Below are 19,674 nucleotides of genomic sequence, written 5' to 3' on the forward strand. Positions count from 1 at the left end.
CCCCCGAATGTCTGTTTTAATTGTCCAATTGCCACAGTGCTTGTCGAAGCCAGTTCTGATTAATCTCCTTTGTCAGTGTGTCCTTTGCCATTCCCTATCTCTCCTCCCTGAGAGAGACTTCACCTGATTCACAAGGAAAAGGGGATGGCATATTCTCTTCGCTACTTCCTAAAATTTTTATTTATTTTTATTTTCTTGTTGTGTACCGTCAAATTGGATCTGACTGGCACAGGAGGAGATTGCCCCTCCTTTTCCAGCAGAGCATCTGGTTGATTCAAACTGCACACCTTCAGGATTGCAGCGCAGCTTCTTTGCCAGTAGGCCACCAGAGTTCCCTTAAAGATATTTTAAAATAATGGTTTTAGTACCTCAGTAAAGAACTGTCAGAAATATAAGCTTGATTCAGAATAGGATATAGAATGAGAAGCTGACTTTGGATCTCTCTTGAAAGCAGAGAATACCAGAAAGATGTTTTCTGATGTTAACTATACAGAGGCTTCCTAATGTGTGGGTCACATCAAATGATGAGTAACATTGAGAAGAATTAGAATTCCTTACGAACACTTAATTGTTCTCATATAGAACCTTTGTTTAGACCTACAGTTTTTGAAACAAGGTAAATGGTTTGAATACAATGGAATACTGTTTGGTTTAAAATCAGGAAAGATTTGTTTTGGGATTGCCTCCTTTCACCATCCTCTGTTGTTGTTGCTGTTGTTAGGTGCTGTCAGGTCATTCTCTATTCACAGTGACCATATGTCCATCTGAAGAAAGCACTGCTGGGTCCTGTGCCATCCTCACAGTTGTTGCTGTTTGCTCAGTGCTGCAGCCACTGCATCAGTCCATCTTACATCGAGCTAATAGCACAGGAAGCTGAACTGTTTGAAGAAGCCTTTTACAGCAGGATGGGAAGAAAATGTAGTAACAACCTGAGATAATAGATGACACATCCTTGCCTACTGAAAGCAAAGAGCATTTGAAGCACTTACTGATGAAGATCAAGATTACCATCATGCAAACTCATAGTTACTTCCATTAAGTTATTTTCAACTCAGTGATCTTTCATCAGGTTTATGAAAATGTTAATGATAATGGAATGAGGCTGCCCATCTTTCTACCAAGGATTAGAACCAAAGGAGATGTAGCCTTTGGTTAGTTTTGCAAGATTGTATGGCCTATACCACCAGAGCTCCCTGTATTTCATTCAGCATAAGGAAAACAAATCTCACAACTAGACCCTAAGAGGGTGCTCTCATGTGTTAAGGGAACTTTGGTGGCTTAATGGTAAGGAGTTGTGCTGCTTATCAGAAGGAACACGGTTCACATCCACCAGCTGCTCTGTGGGAGAAGGATTGATGGTCTTTTCCTGTGCTTCTGAAAACCCACTGGAAGCTCATCTATGAGTCAGTTCTGACTCGATAGTGTGTGGGAATTATGGCTAACCGAAATGCTTAAACTCTCTGGTGGTTTGGATCTGTTGGTGATGTGGAGGAGGATGGCAATTTACTGCCCCAGAAACCCAAGGGAGGGTCAACTATGAACCAGTTCTGACTTGATGGAATTCACTATGGACTATTTCACCAGAGCTCCCTTTAGGAGGTGAGAAGTCCAAATTCAGGTTGCTGGCTCTAGGGGAGAGCAATAATTGCTCTCTCAGTGTCCCTTGATTCTAGAAGTTTTCAGCTCAACAGTCTGCTGCGCTCCTGGTTGCTACTTACTGATAATACTGAGGTTTCCATGATCTGCTTTTTTCTCCTTTTATGTCTTTCTAAGCGAAAAGGCAATGCCAGTGTTGTGACCTCCTTAAAGGTGTTGAATCCCGCACTAAAACCCTTATAATGACTGGCTGGTTCCATCTCACATCACAGATGGCGGAATGATTCCATCATTATACAGCTGTCTATAATCCTGCTTCATTAACGTAGAAGTTTGGCTTGACAGCATGTAGGGTAATTTCCAAGTCAGCACATACTTTTGGAGGACACAATTTAATCCATGACATACAAGATAAATGCAGAAAATATTGATATTGTAAAGGACTTCATTTACTTGGATTCACAGTCAGTGCTCATAGCAGTAAAGTCAAGAAATCAGACTATATCATTTATTCCACAAATCTGCAAAAGAACTTTTTAAAGTGTTAAACAGCAAAGTTGTCAGTTTGGAGACCAAGATAAACCTGACTCAAGCCATGACATTTTCCACTTGCCTTATATGCATAGGAAAGCCAGACAATGAATAAGGAAGACTGAAGAAAACTTGATGACTTTGAATTGTGTTGGGGAAGAATACTTAATATGGATTTTTTCAGAAGAACAAACTTGTCTTGGAAGAAGTACATCCAGAATGTGTAGTTGTGAGTGATGTGAGGGTGATATCCTTTGGATATGCAGTCAAGAGAGTTCAGTAGCTGGAGAGGGCTTACTGCTTCATAAAGTGGATGGTCAGCACAAAGATGAAGACCTCCACCAGATGGATTGATAAAGTGGCTGATGCAGTGGGCTTAAATGAGTGCAAGAACAGATGGTCTGTTTTTTTTCTCTTGTGCACAATGTTGCTATGAGTATGAACTACTTTAATGGCACTTAACCATCGATGCCTTTGAGTTGTGGTGTTGGAGAGGAGTACTGAGTATCCCATGGACTGCCAAAATAACAAACATATATGTCTTGGAGAAAGTGTAGCCATAGTTTTCCTTAGAGGCAAGGATGGCAAAGCTTTGACTCACATACTTGGGTGTCTTACTAGGAGAGTCTATTCCTACATCATGCTTGGAAAAGTGGAGGATCAGTGAAAGAGGAAGACCTCACATAAATGAATTGATACAGTAACTGCAGCAGCAGGCTGAAATGTATTGGTAATAACAAGGATGGTGCAGGATAGAACAGGGTTCAGGTTTGTTGCTTACAAGGTCACTATGAATCATATGTAACTCAACCTCATCTAATACCAACAATATCATATTTTACTCATTTTATGCATAGAGAATTGTCACTTTACAGAAGTTTTATTGATGTGATAGTTTTACTTTAAGAAAATATGAATGTGTGACAATCTGGAACAAGGGGTGCATTGGTGGATGGTTGGGGAGTTGGGGAAGAAAATTGCAACAAAAGAAAAAAAGAAAAAAAAATTTTTTAATATTGCACAGCACTCCTTTATTATACTGATCTGGAAAAAAAAGAGTTAGTATAGTTATGTTCAAACTGGGTTCTGGGCCCCAGTGGCAAGGGCCCCGCAACTGGAACATGATTCAGAAAACACAGTGGAGACACATTTGGACATGGTCTATAGGCATCTCACTGTCGCAAACAGTAAGGCAGGGGAAGGATTCTAAAATACACAGCAGGGTGGACTCCAAGCCCTAAGAGGTCAAGGAGCCTTTTCCCCCACGGGGCGAGGAATGGCTTATTTTCTGACGTATTCAAACTGCCAGCAGAAACCCTAGAAGGGGTTTTATCTTTTATGTATTTTTTCTTTTGAAAAGAAAATACAACACGTAAACATTCAGGCTTGATCCCAACCTTCTGGAGCCAGCTCCTCTGGGGTGAGGGAGGAAAGACTGCTTTCATCAGCATGTGGATTACAGTCATCCTCCACTGCAACGGCTAGAGTACCCTTACTACAGAACTGGACAGGACAGGACACTGGCTCCTGGCAACAGGACTAGGCTCTCCGGCTTCCCCTTATTGGTCATACCTGGCATGGCTCCTCCCTATCTCCTACTCAGATAGGTCCTTAGTAAACAAACCACAAGCAAAAACCCTGGAGTCCCTACCTCTCATGGATGAGAGGTCTTCCCTATGCCCTGGACTGAGGACCATTGCCCAGAGGTGCCATTCTGACTAGACTAGAAAGAGAGTGTGCAGGAGACAAGATGGCTAAAATGGGAGCCACCGGCCCGCCCCCCCCATCTGCAGCTACAACTAAAGATGCCTACAGATGTGATCAGTGTAACATTTGCAGGGGAAGCAGTGCAGGGGAACAGGACGGGCAGGGAGGGTGCGCCTCAGGACAGCAGTCTGCCTGCTTGGCTTCATTTCTTGGCCTTGCCCTGAGCAGCCACAGCTTCCATGGCTTTGCGAACCGTCTCTTCATCTCCCAGGAACTGCATGGGCTTGATGGGCTTCAAGTTCTTGTCCAGTTCATAGACAATAGGAATTCCAGTGGGCAGGTTCAGCTCCATGATGGCCTCCTCAGAGAGACCCTACAGATGTTTGACAATGCCCCGAAGGCTGTTGCCATGGGCTGCAATCAGTACTCGCTTCCCCTCCTTGATCTGAGGAACTATTCCTTCATTCCAAAAGGGCAGGGCTCTGGCAATAGTGTCCTTCAGACTCTTATATGAGGGCAACTGAACTTCAGTCAGGTCAGCATACCTGCGATCCTTACTGATGTTGCTGTAGAAGGGGTGGTCAGGCTCCATCGGTGGTGGTGGGACGTCATAGGAGCGCCTCCAGATCTTTACCTGGGCCTCACCATGCTTGGCAGCAGTTTCTGCTTTATTGAGGCCAGTCAGACCTCCATAATGCCGCTCATTGAGGCGCCAAGTCCTCACTACTGGCAGCCACATCTGGTCAATGGCGTCCAGTACTGTCCAGAGCCTCCGGATCGCTCTCTTCTGCACTGAGGTGAAGCAGATGTCAAACTCATAGCCAGCATCTCGCAGCGCCTGTCCACCGTGCTTGGCCTCCTCGTGCCCTGCCGGGCTCAGGTCGGCGTCGTACCAGCCGCTGAAGCGGTTCTCCAGGTTCCAGGCGCTCTCGCCATGGCGGATGAGCACGAGCTGGTAGGCGGCCATGGCGGCAGGCAGGGGATGCGGCGCTCACTCATAAAAATATTTTTTAAAAAAGGAAAAAAGACATGTATAAATTTGTTCTACTAACGACTGGAATAGCACATCAACAGAGAACTCCCAGAAGTCCAGGCTGGTTTCAGAAGGGGTCGTGGTACCAGAGATATTGTAGCTGATGTTAAATGGATCTTGGCTGAAAGCAGGGAATACCAGAGGAATGTCTATCTGTGTTTCATTGACTATGCAAAGGCATTTGACTGTGTAGATCATAACAAACTGTGGCTGATTCTGAGAAGAATGGGAATCCCAGAACACTTGATCGTTCTAATGCGAAACTTATACTTGGACCAGGAGGCAGTTGTCAGAACAGAGCAAGGGAACACTGCATGGTTCAAAATTGGGAAGGGCATACGCCAGGGATGCATCCTATCTCCATACCATTTCAACCTATATGCAGAACATATTATCCGGGAGGCTGGGCTCTATGAGGAGAAATGTGGGGTCAAGATTGGTAGACGATTTATCAACAATCTGCGTTATGCGGATGACACAACCCTGCTTGCTGAAACTGAGGAGGACCTGAAGCGCCTGCTGCAGAGTGTCAAGGACTGCAGCCTACAATATAGATTGAGGCTCAATGTCAAGAAGACAAAGATTCTCACCACTGGACCAATTGGCAGCATCAGTATGGATGGTGAAGAGATTGAGATTGTACACAGCTTTAGTTTGCTTGGCTCCATAGTCAACAGTCTTGGCACCAGCAGCCAGGAAATTTAAAGGCGCATTGCCATGGGAAAGTCTGCTGTTAGGGACCTCTCCAAAGTGCTGAAGAGCAGTGGTGTCTCTCTGGAGACTAAGGTGCACCTGATACAGGCCATGGCCTTCGCAATCACCTGTTATGCATCAGAGAGTTGGACAGTGACCAAGGAAGATAGAAGGAGAATTGATGCCTTTGAGCTGTGGTGCTGGAGAAGAGTATTGAGAATACCATGGACTGCTAGGAAAACAAACAGATTTGTCCCAGAGAGGGTTAAACCGGGTGGCTCCTTGGAGGCAAGGATTCTGAGGCTCCGTCTAACTTACTTTGGGCATGTTGTGAGGAGAGACCGGTCCTTAGAGAGGGACATCATGCTTGGGAGGGTGGAGGGACGGCGCAGGAGAGGAAAGCCCTCTATGAGGTGGATTGATTCAGTGACTGGGATAATTGGGATGGGAGTGTCAGAGACAGTGCGATTGGCACAGGACAGAGCGGAGTTTAGGGCTGTTGTACATAGGGTCGCTATGAGTCGCAGGCGACTCGACGGCACATAACAACAATATTTTACAAATATTTTAACTTTTTATTTAAACATTTTTAGACACTAGTTGTGTTTAAGTGGCATTTTATGGCTAATATATAATTTGACTAGTTTTTTCATTTCTTAAAATATTTTGCTATCAAATTTATTTTAAGATTTTAGTTTATAGCTCTTCAGGATGTACTTAAAATGAAAGTGTTTTTGACCTTGTGATTACTGAATGTGAAGACAAATGTTCAAGTTTGTCACACATTTTATTTTCCCATTAAAGCTGGGCTGAAATGATTATTCTTCTATGTATTTAAACTCTGAGTCAGTTTTATAAAATTATAGTATTTTATTTGAAGAGTGTTGAAAAGATAAATTTCTCTTTTCAGTAATATTCCATATATTCTATCAGTGCATAACTATATTTAGAAGTGAAAATTCAGAAAACAGCTTTCAACTTCTGGAGCACTAAAATACTTCTTTCTTTTGTAGAAACATAGACAACCAGTTTCCCGGGCAAGCAGTTCCGGCTGGGTTCCCAGTTTATCCTGCCTTCAACCCCCTGCAGATGCTCTGGTGGCAACAGATGTATGCTCACCAGTATTACATGCAATAGTGAGTTAATCGGAATCTTTTTAAGTTGCCCCTTATATTTGCTTTACTTTTTTTATCCTCAGTAAATTGACTTGAGATTTCATTTGCTAATATAATTCATTAGTTATTTAACATTATGATGACAAGGTATTCACAAGTAGATAAGGCAGACGTTTGTTTTCAAGTATTCAGTTATACAAACAAGTTTCCTTGTAACATTAGACTAAATCTGTATGTAGGAAAGGCTTGGAAGATCGAGTAGAAAAATGAAATGGAGTCGTATGTCAGGATGGAGATGTCTTCATTGCTCAGGTGCTGGCTAGGACTAGATGGTCAATCAATGTGGTGATAAGTCTTAGTTTTAGTCCTCTGAACAGTCAGCACTGAGGACAGTTTATTTTCTTCTGTGCATTCATTAATACTGACTCTCGTCTAATGTTTTCCTTTCCCTGGGTTTGTAATCCTATTTTTTTTATTCTCATTCTTTTTATCTTCCCAGTCACTTTTTTTCTTTATTTTAAATGGTATCAGTCTTTGCTCAATTTTACAGACATCTGTGTACTTACCATGTACCTCACAGCACTTGTCATATGATAAGGAAGAGTGGGTTTGGTTCTGGGCGAAGGCCAAGGGCCTTCAGAGTCCTTCCTTCCACTGCCTTGTCTGTCATATTGGCTTTCTGTGCATGGCTCCCAATTCTTTATCTCCTGCTGTCTTTATCCTGGATCTCTCCTTAATGATCAGTCTTATTCTATCACATTAACCTCTGACTTTTGAAATACATCAAGATTTAGTATCATTTTGCTTAGAGCCTTTTATAGAAAACTGTATGCTAACTTTCAGTCACTGTAATTATAAGCAAACTTTAGGATCCAAGTCCTTGTAAATTTTAAGAACTTCTGTCAGGGACCCTCAGTTGGAGATCTCAGAAGTTAGGATGTGGGTTGATAGTTACCTAGGATCTATTTAATATTTTACAGCAAGCATTATTTTATCCTTGGTGATGGGGACATAGGTCAGTAGTTAATATTTGCCAAACATTTTTAGGTAAATATTTTCTAAACATGATTTACAGAGGGAATTGGTAATGCTTTGTGGATATTCCTATCTAGAACAACATATGGACCCTTAGTGAAAATGGAAAGATTTGAATTGCTGGCTTTTAGCTTATAAGGCATTTAGTGAATGAGAAAAGAAACATAGCAGTCCTCACTTCCTCCGCTTCTCCCTTCCACAAAGTCTTAGACAACCACTGTCTAGCCTCATTCCTTTTTTTTAATTGGAATTGCTTATATAGTGGGCCAAAAGTTGTGATATTTTATATTGGGTTCATGAAAAATAAATAGGACTTTTAGGAAGTTTTAAAGCTTCTATAATAAAATGAAATTTCTTTCTTTTTATTATTTACTTTGATGATTATTTCAGTCAAGCTGCAGTTTCAGCTCAGGCCACATCAAATGCCAACCCAGTCCAGCCTGGTGTTCCACAGCCTCTACATATGGCACATGTTCCTGGAGAAGAACCCCAACCAGCTCCAAACCTAATGGCTCAAGAAAACCAGCCCATGAATGATAATGTACAAATGAATGCCCAAGGAGGCCCAGTGCTAAACGAAGAAGACTTCAATCGAGACTGGCTGGACTGGATGTACACGTTCTCTCGAGCTGCAATTCTCCTTAGCATTGTATACTTCTATTCTTCTTTCAGTAGGTTTATCATGGTAATGGGAGCCATGCTACTGGTTTATCTGTAAGTAATGTTAATTTTTCTTGTTTGTTTCATTTCTCTTCTACATTTTTTTCCCCATAAACCCCTCTCCCCTGAATACTTTCCACACATTCTTCCCCCTATACTTTGTCAAGATCATTGGCTCAGAATATATAATTTGGTAGCCTCTCAGTGAATGTTGAATCAAGAAATGTGAATTCTGGCCTTCTAATATCTGACATCTCTAAAGTACTCAAGAGCAACGATGTCTCTCTGGAGACTAAGGTGCGCCTGATACAGGCCATGGTTTTTGCAATCACTTGTTATGCATCAGGGAGTTGGAAAATGACTAGGGAGGATAGAAGGAGAATTGACGCCTTTGAGCTGTGGTACTGGAGAAGAGTACTGAATGTACCATGGACTGCCAAGAAAACAAATAGATTCATCCTAGAGAGGGTTAAACCAGGCTGCTCCTTGGAGGCAAGGATTCTGGGGCTTCGCCTGACATACTTTGGGCATGTTGTAAGGAGAGACAGGTCTTTGGAGAGGGACATCATGCTGGGCAGAGTGGAGGGACAGCGCAGGAGGGGAAGACCCTCTGTGAGGTAGATTGATTCAGTGACTGGGGTAATCGGGATGGGTGTGTCAGAGGCAATGCGATTGTCACAGGATAGAGCAGGGTTTAGGGCTGTTGTACATAGGGTCGCTATGAGTCGCAAACGACTTGACGGCACATAACAACAATAACAACAATATCTGACATGTCTGATACAACAAGTTAGGCAAGCTGTGTTGAACTAGAATGCTTATCAGAATTATGTAGAGAATATTTTTTCCTTTACTCTCTTTTATGTCAGTTGTTAATTTTGTTACAAATACTGCATTAATTATTTAGAACTTGAGAAGGTACACATTGAACTCATAGGGGAATGCCCTTAGGAATCCTAGTTTTCCTGTGGGTATAGGTCAGATTTTTTATTAAGTAGGAAAATTTTCTTGCCTTCTTTTTCCTCAAGCAGCCAGGAATTATTTCAATTTCACTTTGAAAAACCTCAGAAAGAAGGTTTATGTCTTCTGATGTGTCTTAATGTCTGCCATAGAGCCAATTAAACCACGGTAGACTTTTAGGTTTGAATTGATTCTTGTTTTGCTGACCTAAAATAAGAAATGTACTGTTTTAATTTTTTATAGTTCTAATAATTTTTCTCTTCTAAGATATTAACTAATTTATAATGTTACAAATAAAATTATTGTGGTTTTTCTGTTTTATTTAACAGGCACCAAGCTGGATGGTTTCCTTTTAGGCAAGAAGGAGGTCAGCAACAGGCTCCCAATAATAATGCTGAAATGAACAATGATGGGCAAAATGCAAACAATCTAGAGCTAGAAGAAATGGTGTGTAATCTCCTCCCATGCAGTTTACTGCCTCTGCAAACCTACTGGAGGGTTAGCTAAGCTATGAGTTGATTCCAATTCAATGACACACACCAACAGCATGAAGCTTTGTATACTTTAAATATAGATGTTGCTATTATGAAAAAAAAATGACAAGTATGGTAATTTTATCCTAGAGAATTTTGAATATAATATAGAGTTAGTCATTTCCTAGATTAAATAGGAAAGATTAACATAGTTTCTTCTGAAAATAAACCAGAAAGGAAAATTCACATATTGAAATTTTTTTGACATTTAATTTTATTACATTGTCACTGGTCTCCTTTGAATTTGAATGCCAAGGAATTGATTCTTTTTTGATACATTTAATTTTATTACATTGTCACTGGTCTCCTTTGAACTTGAATGCCAAGAAATTGATTCTTTTTTGAACTTAGCCAGGTTTTATAAAGAACATATATACCACTTGATTACTACATGCTCATGGGTTTTTTTTTTTAAATTAAGAAACTTTTAACGCTTGCCCTTCTATCATGAGTTAATATTTAGGAGTCTGTTTCTTGTTCTGTTTGAAAGGAGCGTCTTATGGATGATGGGCTTGAAGATGAGAGTGGGGAAGATGCAGGTGAAGATGCCAGTGCAGTTCAAAGGCCTGGACTGATGGCTTCAGCGTGGTCTTTCATCACCACCTTCTTCACTTCTCTCATACCAGAAGGGCCTCCCCAGGTTGCCAATTAGACCTGAAAAACTGTGCCAGCTGCAAAGGAGGGGTTGACATTAGGAAAGTGTTTTAAATAACAGTGCAATTTTAAAAAAAATGTATAACTTTCTTTTGATCATCATGTACAGAGGTGTTTTTTTTCTTCAAGCTTCTCATGCATATGAATATTTTAAGCACAAATGGACTCTGCTAAATGCGTGATTTTTTTTTCTTCAGTGATTCTAACAACTTTGTGTAACAATATTGGTCTTCCAGGTATTTCAATTATGTATATTCTATCAAGATAGACCTACCATGTGTCTTATTTCTTCAAAGAGCTGCTTCACATATAAAAGTCTATAGTTAGCCTAGCCCTTAAGTGTGTAATTTGAATAAATATATCTATTTTCTGTGAATTATCCTAAAAGTTTTAAACAGAATGACCTCATAGTTTTTAACAAATAGCGTTTACTCAAAATGTTCTAGTAGCATCTTGACCAGCCATAAAGCAATAAATAATCTTAATTTTGGAATTTGAATAAAATAATGGAAATTTTCTATTTTAAGGGCATGCATCCCATTAATTGGAATTAGTACCTTTTTAAAAAGGCAGCTCTTCAGTGGAATTAGCAGTGATATAAAATGTTTGATACAGGCAGTACTTTTTATAAAATGAGATATGCTGGAAATCACTTCCTGTAATTTTTTAAATAAAAGGTCAATCAATTATGATAAAAAGTTTTATGGAATATTTGTTCAGCCTCTCAATAATGTGTCCATTAATCTTTGTCAGTTTCAGTAGCTGTTTGGAAGAGTTGCCAAAGTGTTCAAGGTATTTTTACATATTTTTATCTCTTTTCTCTCCAGATAATTATATTCTAATTCTTAGTCTGAAAATCTAGGTGGTGGTGGTTGTTAGGTGCTGTCGAGTCCTGTATGGCTCATTGTAGTTGCCTGCAACTCATAGCGACCCTATGTACAACAGCCCAAACCCTACTCTATCCTATGTCAATCTTATTGTCTCTGACACATCAACCCCATTACCCTATGACTGAATGAATCCATCTCATTGAGGTTCTTCCTCTCTTGCACTGTACCTCCACCCTCCCAAGCATGACGTCCCTCTCCAAGAACTGGTTCCACCTTGCACCATGTCCAAAGTATGTCAGACGAAGCTTCAGAATTCTTGCCTCCACTAATAGCAGCCAGCCAGAAACTTGCCCTATCCTGTGCCATTCTCACCATCTTTTGAGACACTAGAGCCTATTGCTGAAGTCACATTTAAATCCATCTTATTACGGGTCTTCCTCTCCTTTGCTGACCCTCCATCTTTCCAAGCTTGATTTCCTTTTCCAAGGAATAGCCTTGCCTAGCTACATGTCCAAAGTATGAAAGATGAAGCTTCGTCATCCTTGCCTCCAAAGAGCGCTCTGGCTGCACTTTTCCCAGGACATAGCTCTCTGTCCTTTTGGCAGTCCATGGGATAGTCAGTACTCTTCTCCACACCACAGCTCAAAGGCATCATCAGTTCTTCTTCTGTTATTCACTGTCCAGCTCCCTGATGGGTAGCAGGTGATTGAGAAGACTATGGCCTAAATCAGGTGCACCTTAGTCTTCAAACTGACATCACTGCTCTTCAGTATTTTGGAGATGTTCCTGACAGCACACTTGCCCAATGCAATGTGTCTCCTGATTTCCTTGCTTCTGGTACCAAGGGTTATGATTGTTGATCCAAGCAAGATGAAATCACTGACAGCTTCAATTTCTCTCCATCTGTCATAGTGTTTATTGTTGGGCTTATAGTGAAGATCTTTGTCTTCTTGACGTTGAGATGTAATCCATACCAAAGGCTGTAGTCCTTGATCTTTTGCAGCATATATTTCATATCCAGCAAGAAAAGTTATAAGCATCACACAGGTTGTTGATGAATCATCCTCAAGTCCTGATGCCCCACTCTTCATTGAATCTGGCTTCATAAATTATTTTCTCAGTATACAGATTGAATAGGTATGGAGAAGATAAAACCTTGGCACACATCCTTCCTGATCTTAAACCAAGAAGTTCTTGTTGTGTCTTACTGAGTTTGAACTGGCCCATACCTGACCCTTTAGCAGATTTTCAGAGGCATTTCAATCACACAGGAGGAGATTGCCCATCCTTCTCCTGTGGAGCAGCTGACAGAAACGAATTGCGTGCCTTTGGGATTGCAGCATAGATTCTTATCATTAGACTACCAGAGCTCCTGCAGTCGTTTATTTAAAATTCCAAGTGAAAGTCAAATTTAATAGTCTACAAGGAAGGATGTGTTTCTTAGAAGATAGCTAACTATAATAAAATAAATGTAGATTGGAGAACTTCCTTTGTGAAAGATTCCGGTTCTGGTCCATTAATTAGTACAAACTCTGCCCTATCCTGTGCCAATCTCACTATCTCTGACACACCTACCCCCATTACCCCAGTCACTGAATCAATCCATCTCATCGAGGGTCTTCCTCTCCTGCACTGTCCCTCCACCCTCCCCAGCATGACGTCCCTCTCCAAGGACTGGTCCCTCCTTGCAACATGTCCAAAGTATGTCAGAGGAAGCTTCAGAATCCTTGCCTCCAAGGAGAAGCCCGGCTTCACACCTGTTCGTTTTCTTAGCAGTCCATGGTATATTCAATACTCTTCTCCAGCACCACAGCTCAAAGCCATCATTTCTCCTTCTGTCATCCCTAGTCATTGTCCAGCTCGCTGATGCATAACAAGTGATTGCAAAGAACATGGCATGTATCAGGTGCACCTTAGTCTCCAGACTGACATTGTTGCACTTGAGTACTTAGAGAGGTCTCTAACTGCAGACTTTCCCATCGCAATACGTCTTTTCATTTCCTGGCTGCTGGTATTCATTCATTCATTTTGAAGGAAAGAGATACATAATTAAAAACAAATAATAAAAATTTTGAAGGTAGTAAAGAGTTTTAAATTCAATGGGAAAACTAAAAGATAAACAGCCCAATAGGAAATGGATAGGTACATGGAAACAAGCGTGAGAAATGTGTTATGTAGAAATAAAAGTTCCCAAGTTGCTAAGATAAAGATACTATAGGTGATGCTATAGAAATTTAAAATAGTCCATAGTTTTCTGGAAAGCAGATATCACGTTTAAAATGTGCACAGAAGCATTCAGTGCTATTCCATTTATCCTAGAATAAAAGATCAAACTCTTTATCATGCTTACTTTGTGGGCATTACATGTGATCAGACTCTCGGAACAAGGAGAATCAAAGAAGAAATGTCCTGAGAAAATGATCAAAGATTTCTTTGAAGGAAACCTCTCAAAGGCCATGAAAGGTGAGATACTATGTGTTCTAGCAGCTCAACAAATCCCAAGGATAAATTCCTTGCAACGAAAGATAAGGACTTAAGAGGGGGGTTGGGGTGGAGTCACCTCCCAAGGTGAACCAGACTACACTCTGATTTCTCAGGGGAAACCACATGGACAAGAAGGCAACGGAATGACCTAAAATCCTCAAAGAAAAAGCATATGCTGACCAAGAATTCTATATCCAGCAAAATTATCCCTCCCTTAAGATGCTGAAACCAGGACATACCCAGATACATTTGTAAAATGCAGACCAACAAATGCTAAAAGGGGTCTTTTAGCCAGCCAGCCTGAAAGTAAGATAGCAACATCACCCAGAAATTAACCCAGATGCAGAGGTACCCAGATAGAATAAGCCTGTAAAACTTGGTGGTTAGGTGCCATCAAGTAGGTGACTCCCAGCAACACCACATGAGGTAGAATGAAACACTTCTTGATCCTGTGCTGTCTTCACAGTTGGCCACTATGCTTGACCCCTCGGTTATTGCCTCTGTGGCAGTGGCTCATGGAAGAAAGATTCTCTCATTAAAGGTCTTCCTCTTTTCCACTGATGCTTTCTTACCAAGCAAGAGATAGAGAACTAGAAATGTAAAGTTGCTGAAGGCGAAATGGACTTGAAACACTTGCTGGAGAAAAGCCAAGTCTGATTGCCTTCAATATGGTTTACTTATCAACATTAAGAAAACCAGAATCCTCACCACTGGGCCAAGAGGCAACGTCATGTTAAATGGAGAAAAGACAAACTGTCAATTATTTAATCTTGCTTGAATCCACAATCAGTTCCTTTGGTACCAGCAACCAATAAATTAAAAGATATGTTGCACTGGGAAAAGCTGCTGTCAAGGATATCTTCAAGGTGCTAGGGAGAAATCATATAATTTTAGCAAAGACTAAGGTGTCAGGAAATGAAAAGACGTATTGCAATGGGAAAGTCTGCTGTTAGGGACCTCTCCAAAGTGCTCAAGAGCAGTGATGTCACTCTGGGGACTAAGGTGCGCCTGATACAGGCCATGGTCTTTGCAATCACTTATGCATCAGACAGTTGGACAACGACTAGGGAGGATAGAAGGAGAGTTGATGCCTTTGAGCTGTGGTGCTGGAGAAGAGTACTGAATGTACCACGGATTGCCAGGAAAACAAACATTCATCCTGGAGAGGCTACTCCTTGGAGGCAAGGATTCTGGAACTTTGACATATTTTGGACATGTTACAAGGAGGGACCGATCCTTGAAGAGGGACATCATGCTTGGGAGGGTGGAGGGACAGCACAGGAGGGGAAGACCCTCTATGAGGTGGATTGAGTCAGTGACTGGGGTAATCAGGGTGGGGGCAACTCGACAGCACATAACAACAACAACAACAAGGTGTACCTTTGAGAAAGTCTGCTGTTAGAGACCTCTCCAAAATACTGAAGAGAAACAATATCAGTCTGGAGACTAAGGTGTGCCTGATTCAGGTCATAGTCTTGGCAATTACTTGCTATAAATCAGAAAGCTGGACAATGAATAGGGATGATAGAAGAATTGATGCCTTTGATCTGTGCTGCTGGAGAAGAGTATTGAATATACTATCGACTGCTAGGAGAACAAACAGGTTGGTCCTAGAGAAAGTGAGACCAGGCAAGGATTCTGAAGCTTCATCTGACGTGATTTGGACATGTTCCAAGGTGGGAGAAGCACATCATGCTTGAGAGGGTGGAGGTACAGCTCAAGAGAGGAAGACCTTCGATAAGATGGATTGATTCAGTGACTCAGGTAATGGAGGTAGGTGTGTCAGAGACCATAGGATTGGTCCAAGATAGAGCAGGGTTTAGGGCTGGTGTACACAGGGTCTCTATGCGTTGCAGGCAACTCCATGGCACATAACAACAAGGTGCACCTGATTCAAGCCATGTCTTTTCAGTTACTGTGATACATCTAAAAGTTGGGCAATGACCAAAGTTAAAGAAGTGGATGGTGTTGATTTGGTGAAGAGTAGAGCCAGAGAGAGGAAGATGAGAAAGACCCTTGAGAAGATGGACTGACACAGTGTAACAAAGGGCTCTAGTATATCAGAGATGATAAAGATGGCATCAGAGAGGGCAAGGCGCAGATCCATTGTTCATAGGGTCACTGAGCTGTGATTGACTCAGCAGCACTTAACAGCTACAACCAATGATAAGCCGCTCAGAAACTAAACATCAGAGATGTGTATTATGCTTTCTATGGTTATATATTTTAATTTGTGTAACTTTCTAAAAGTGTAAAGCTAACAAGCTAATTGAAGGAAAATACAAAACTAAGCAATCCAAATTAAATAAAGAAAAAGAAATGAGAAACAGTACAAAACCTAAGGAATCTGAAAAAGGAAAGAAAAAGAAATGAGAAGTGTATAGAGAACAAATAGAAAATAAACATTAAATGGTAGATTTAACTCTTAAGTGGCATCCACTTCCTAAACAACATGTCTCTGGAAACTGTGAACTTTGAGAAACGAGGATAGTTAAAGGTTTCAGGTCTTTTGTTCATAGGTTCTTGATGAGTCATGTTCAACTCACAGCCATCAACAAATTTAGTAATTAGGTAGCTCTGGTGGCCTCTATTGGCAAGAAACTGCACTGCAATCCTGTAGGCTCACAGTTTGAGGCCACCAGCTGCTCCATGGGCAAGGATTGGCAGTCTCCTCCCTCTGCCTCTGAAAACGCGCCGGAGGGTCAGCTATAGGTCAGTTTCTGACTCAATGATACACAACAGCAACTCCAATTAAAAGATAATATCATCAACTTAATAATTCGGTAGGGGAGGTGTGAAGGAAATGGGAAGGATCTTTTGTGAAAAACAAAGTATTCAAACTTTGTAAAGAAATGAGTATAAAATTAAAAAACTAAAAAAAATTAAAAATACTGTCATCTTGAGTTAAAATATTGTTTTATGACACTTAAAAATGGTATACCTTAGAATAAGGACATCAAAATGCTCAAAGTTAAAGATGAAAAGAGGCTACCATGTAAGCACTAAGCAAAGGACACAGGTGTGATTTGTAGACAGAGTAGAATTCAAGATAGGAAACATTGGAATTACAGAAATATTTCATAATGATAAAAGATTCACTCTACTAGGAATCCTGAAATATTTCAGGTAGTACCATATGGTCAAGGGAGGATAGAAGGAGAATTGAGACGCCTTTGAGCTGTGGTGCTGGAGAAGAGTATTGAATGTACCATGGACTGCCAAGAAAACAAACAGATTCATCCTAGAGAGGGTTAAACCAGGCTACTCCTTGGAGGCAAGGATTCTGGGGCTTCGTCTGACATACTTTGGACATGTTGTAAGGAGAGACAGGTCCTTAGAGAGGGACATCATGCTGGGTAGAGTAGAGGGACAGCGCAGGAAGGGAAGACCCTCTATGAGGTGGATTGATTCAGTGACTGGGGTAATCGGGATGGGTGTGTCAGAGGCAATGAGATTGGCACAGGATAGAGCAGGGTTTAGGGCTGTTGTACATAGGATCGCTATGAGTCGCAAACGACTCGACGGCACATAACAACAACAACAACCATATGGTCAAGAGCCAATGATAAATGAAAGAAGGAGTTCAAGCTATATTGAAGGAGTTGGCAAAAATAAGGCCCCAAGGGGAGGGTGGAGCAGAGGAGTGAGGATTGGGGGCTTAAACATAGGGTCGCATAATTTGATGAGTGGAGTGGAGGGCTGAATAAAGGAAAGGGAAAATTTCTGGTTTGAGAAATAGTGTATACAAGCTTCTCAAGTAAACTAGTATAAAACAAATTTTGTATTTAAAAAACTGAGGCCCCAGGAATTGATGTGGTACCAATTGACAGGTTTTAACCCTGGATGTGCTCACTAGTTTTTGCTAAAAAATTTTGGAGAACAGTTGCCTGCGTGCCTGCCTGACTGTAACATATTTGTTCTATCCCTAAGAAAGGTGATCCAAGAGAATTAGAAATTATTGAACAGCATGTGGGGACGCCTTCACCACATAAACAGCGCCTCTCCCCCACACCTCTGTGGCAGGAGCGCCAATATCACAGGGGAGTGAAGAGGAAATGGGAGGACAGAGGGGGGTGTCATACCTGAGCTTGCAAGCCTGAGGGGATTGGAGGTGACAAAGGAAAGGAAATTGAGCTGGGTGCTGGCAGGATGTGAGGGTGGGAACACAACACAGTGCCCTGAAGGACGACACTTGATCTGTTTGTTACCTGCATACTTTAATAAGCTCTTTTGGGTAAATTACTTGTCTGTCAAATATTGCTCGAACGCTGAAGAGAGGAAGACTCTGGATGAGTTGAGTCAGTGACGGGTAATGGCAGTAGGTTTGTCAGAGACATTGAGGTTGGTTCCAGATAGAGCAGGGTTCAGAGCTGCTGTACATAGGGTTGCTATGAGTTGGCAAGCAACAACATCATCATTAATATCAATAATAAGCAAAATATTGCTGAAGAACATCCAAAATGTCTAGAACAAGTACATAGAGAACTGCCAGAAGCACTTTTATTTTTTTTCAATTTTAAATTTTTTTTTAATGAAAGTTTACAGCGACTTAGGGTTTCCAGTCATTCATTGTTGCACTTTTCTGTCTGCCCATCCCCTCCCCCCATTCACTTTTCTCCTTGATGAGTAAAAGAAAAACTCTTTCATGGCTATGCAATCCCTCCCTCCAAGCCCACTACACTGTAAAGCCTTCAAGACTCCTGTCATGACAATGATACTTAATCATATATTCCTTTTATACAGTTCTCTGCCTCATCTCTTGCAATTCAGTATACATCATTCCTCCCCTTCTTCTCTGCCTTCTCTCAACCCCAATGCCAGTCCTATTTTACAGTAGTGGCCCTATGCAATATTTGTCCTTATGTGACTGAGGTATTTCACTCAGCATAATGTCCTCTAGGGTTATTTACTAAGCATAGTATTTAATGAGTTCCTTGTTTTTCAGTGCTGCATGATATTCCATTGTGTGAATATACCAGAGTTTCTCTATCCATTTGTTTGTTGTTGGGCACTTGGGTTGTTTCCAGCTCTTTGCTATGGCGAACAAAGCCACAGTAAACATAGGTGTGCATACAGAAGCACTTTAAAACAATATTTCAGGGAGTCTTTGTGTCCTTGTGTGTAGGGAGTTGCACTGCCAACCTAAAGGCAGGTGGTTCAAATACACCAGCTGCTCTGAGGGAGAAAGATATGCTGTCTCCTCGTGTACTATTTATAGTCTCTAAAAACCAGCTGGAGGGTCAGCTAAGTTAATGTTGACTCAACAGCAATCAGAGACTCAAACATATACGAAAATTTATGAGACTAAAAAATAAATCCCAGCAAATTTCTACACTGATAGCATGTGTGTTCTCACGGACCTTGGTGTAATTAAGTTCAAAGTTAACAACAACAAGGGAGCTCTGGTGGCCTAGTGGCAAGAAGTTGCACTGCAATCCCAGAGGTATGTGGTTCGAACCCACCAGATGCACTGCTGGAGAAGGAGGGGGCAATCTTCTGTACCAGTCAGATCCGGTTTCATGGTATGCACAAAAAATAATAAAATAAATTTAACAAAAAAATATAACTAGACATATTTTAGCTGGAAATTAAGACATATGGATCAAAGAAGAAATTACAATGGAAATGTAAAACAATTATTTTTGTCCAAAGTTGTAATGGACAACATGAGACCAGAAGAACAGCTAACATGCACACCCATGTTTATTATAGCTTTGTTCACAATGGCAAGGGGTTGGAAACAATCCAAGTGCCCATCAACAAACAAATGGATAGAGAAGCTGTGATATATTCACTCAATGAAATTCTACACTGCATTGAAAAACAAGGAACTCATGCAATAT

At 41.1% G+C, this 19,674-nt stretch overlaps 1 protein-coding gene and 1 pseudogene across 1 annotated transcript in view; one reads left to right on the forward strand and one right to left on the reverse strand.

Annotated features, from left to right (window-relative positions):
- The window catches only part of HERPUD2 (HERPUD family member 2), a 64,262-nt gene extending 53,747 nt beyond the window's left edge, over positions 1–10,515 (forward strand). Inside the window, exons 5-8 of the mRNA XM_006887594.1 lie at positions 6,574–6,696; positions 8,101–8,424; positions 9,660–9,777; positions 10,354–10,515. Coding sequence (XP_006887656.1) covers positions 6,574–6,696; positions 8,101–8,424; positions 9,660–9,777; positions 10,354–10,515 — 727 coding nt within the window. The remainder of the gene's footprint in view (positions 1–6,573; positions 6,697–8,100; positions 8,425–9,659; positions 9,778–10,353) is intronic.
- Positions 4,037–4,801, reverse strand: LOC102845832 (annotated as a pseudogene).
- Positions 10,516–19,674: the final 9,159 nt, after the last annotated feature.

Source organism: Elephantulus edwardii, unplaced genomic scaffold (assembly GCF_000299155.1).
Source record: "Elephantulus edwardii isolate Elephantulus edwardi_28Jun2011 unplaced genomic scaffold, EleEdw1.0 scaffold00059, whole genome shotgun sequence".
NCBI classification, from domain to species: Eukaryota; Metazoa; Chordata; class Mammalia; order Macroscelidea; family Macroscelididae; genus Elephantulus; species Elephantulus edwardii.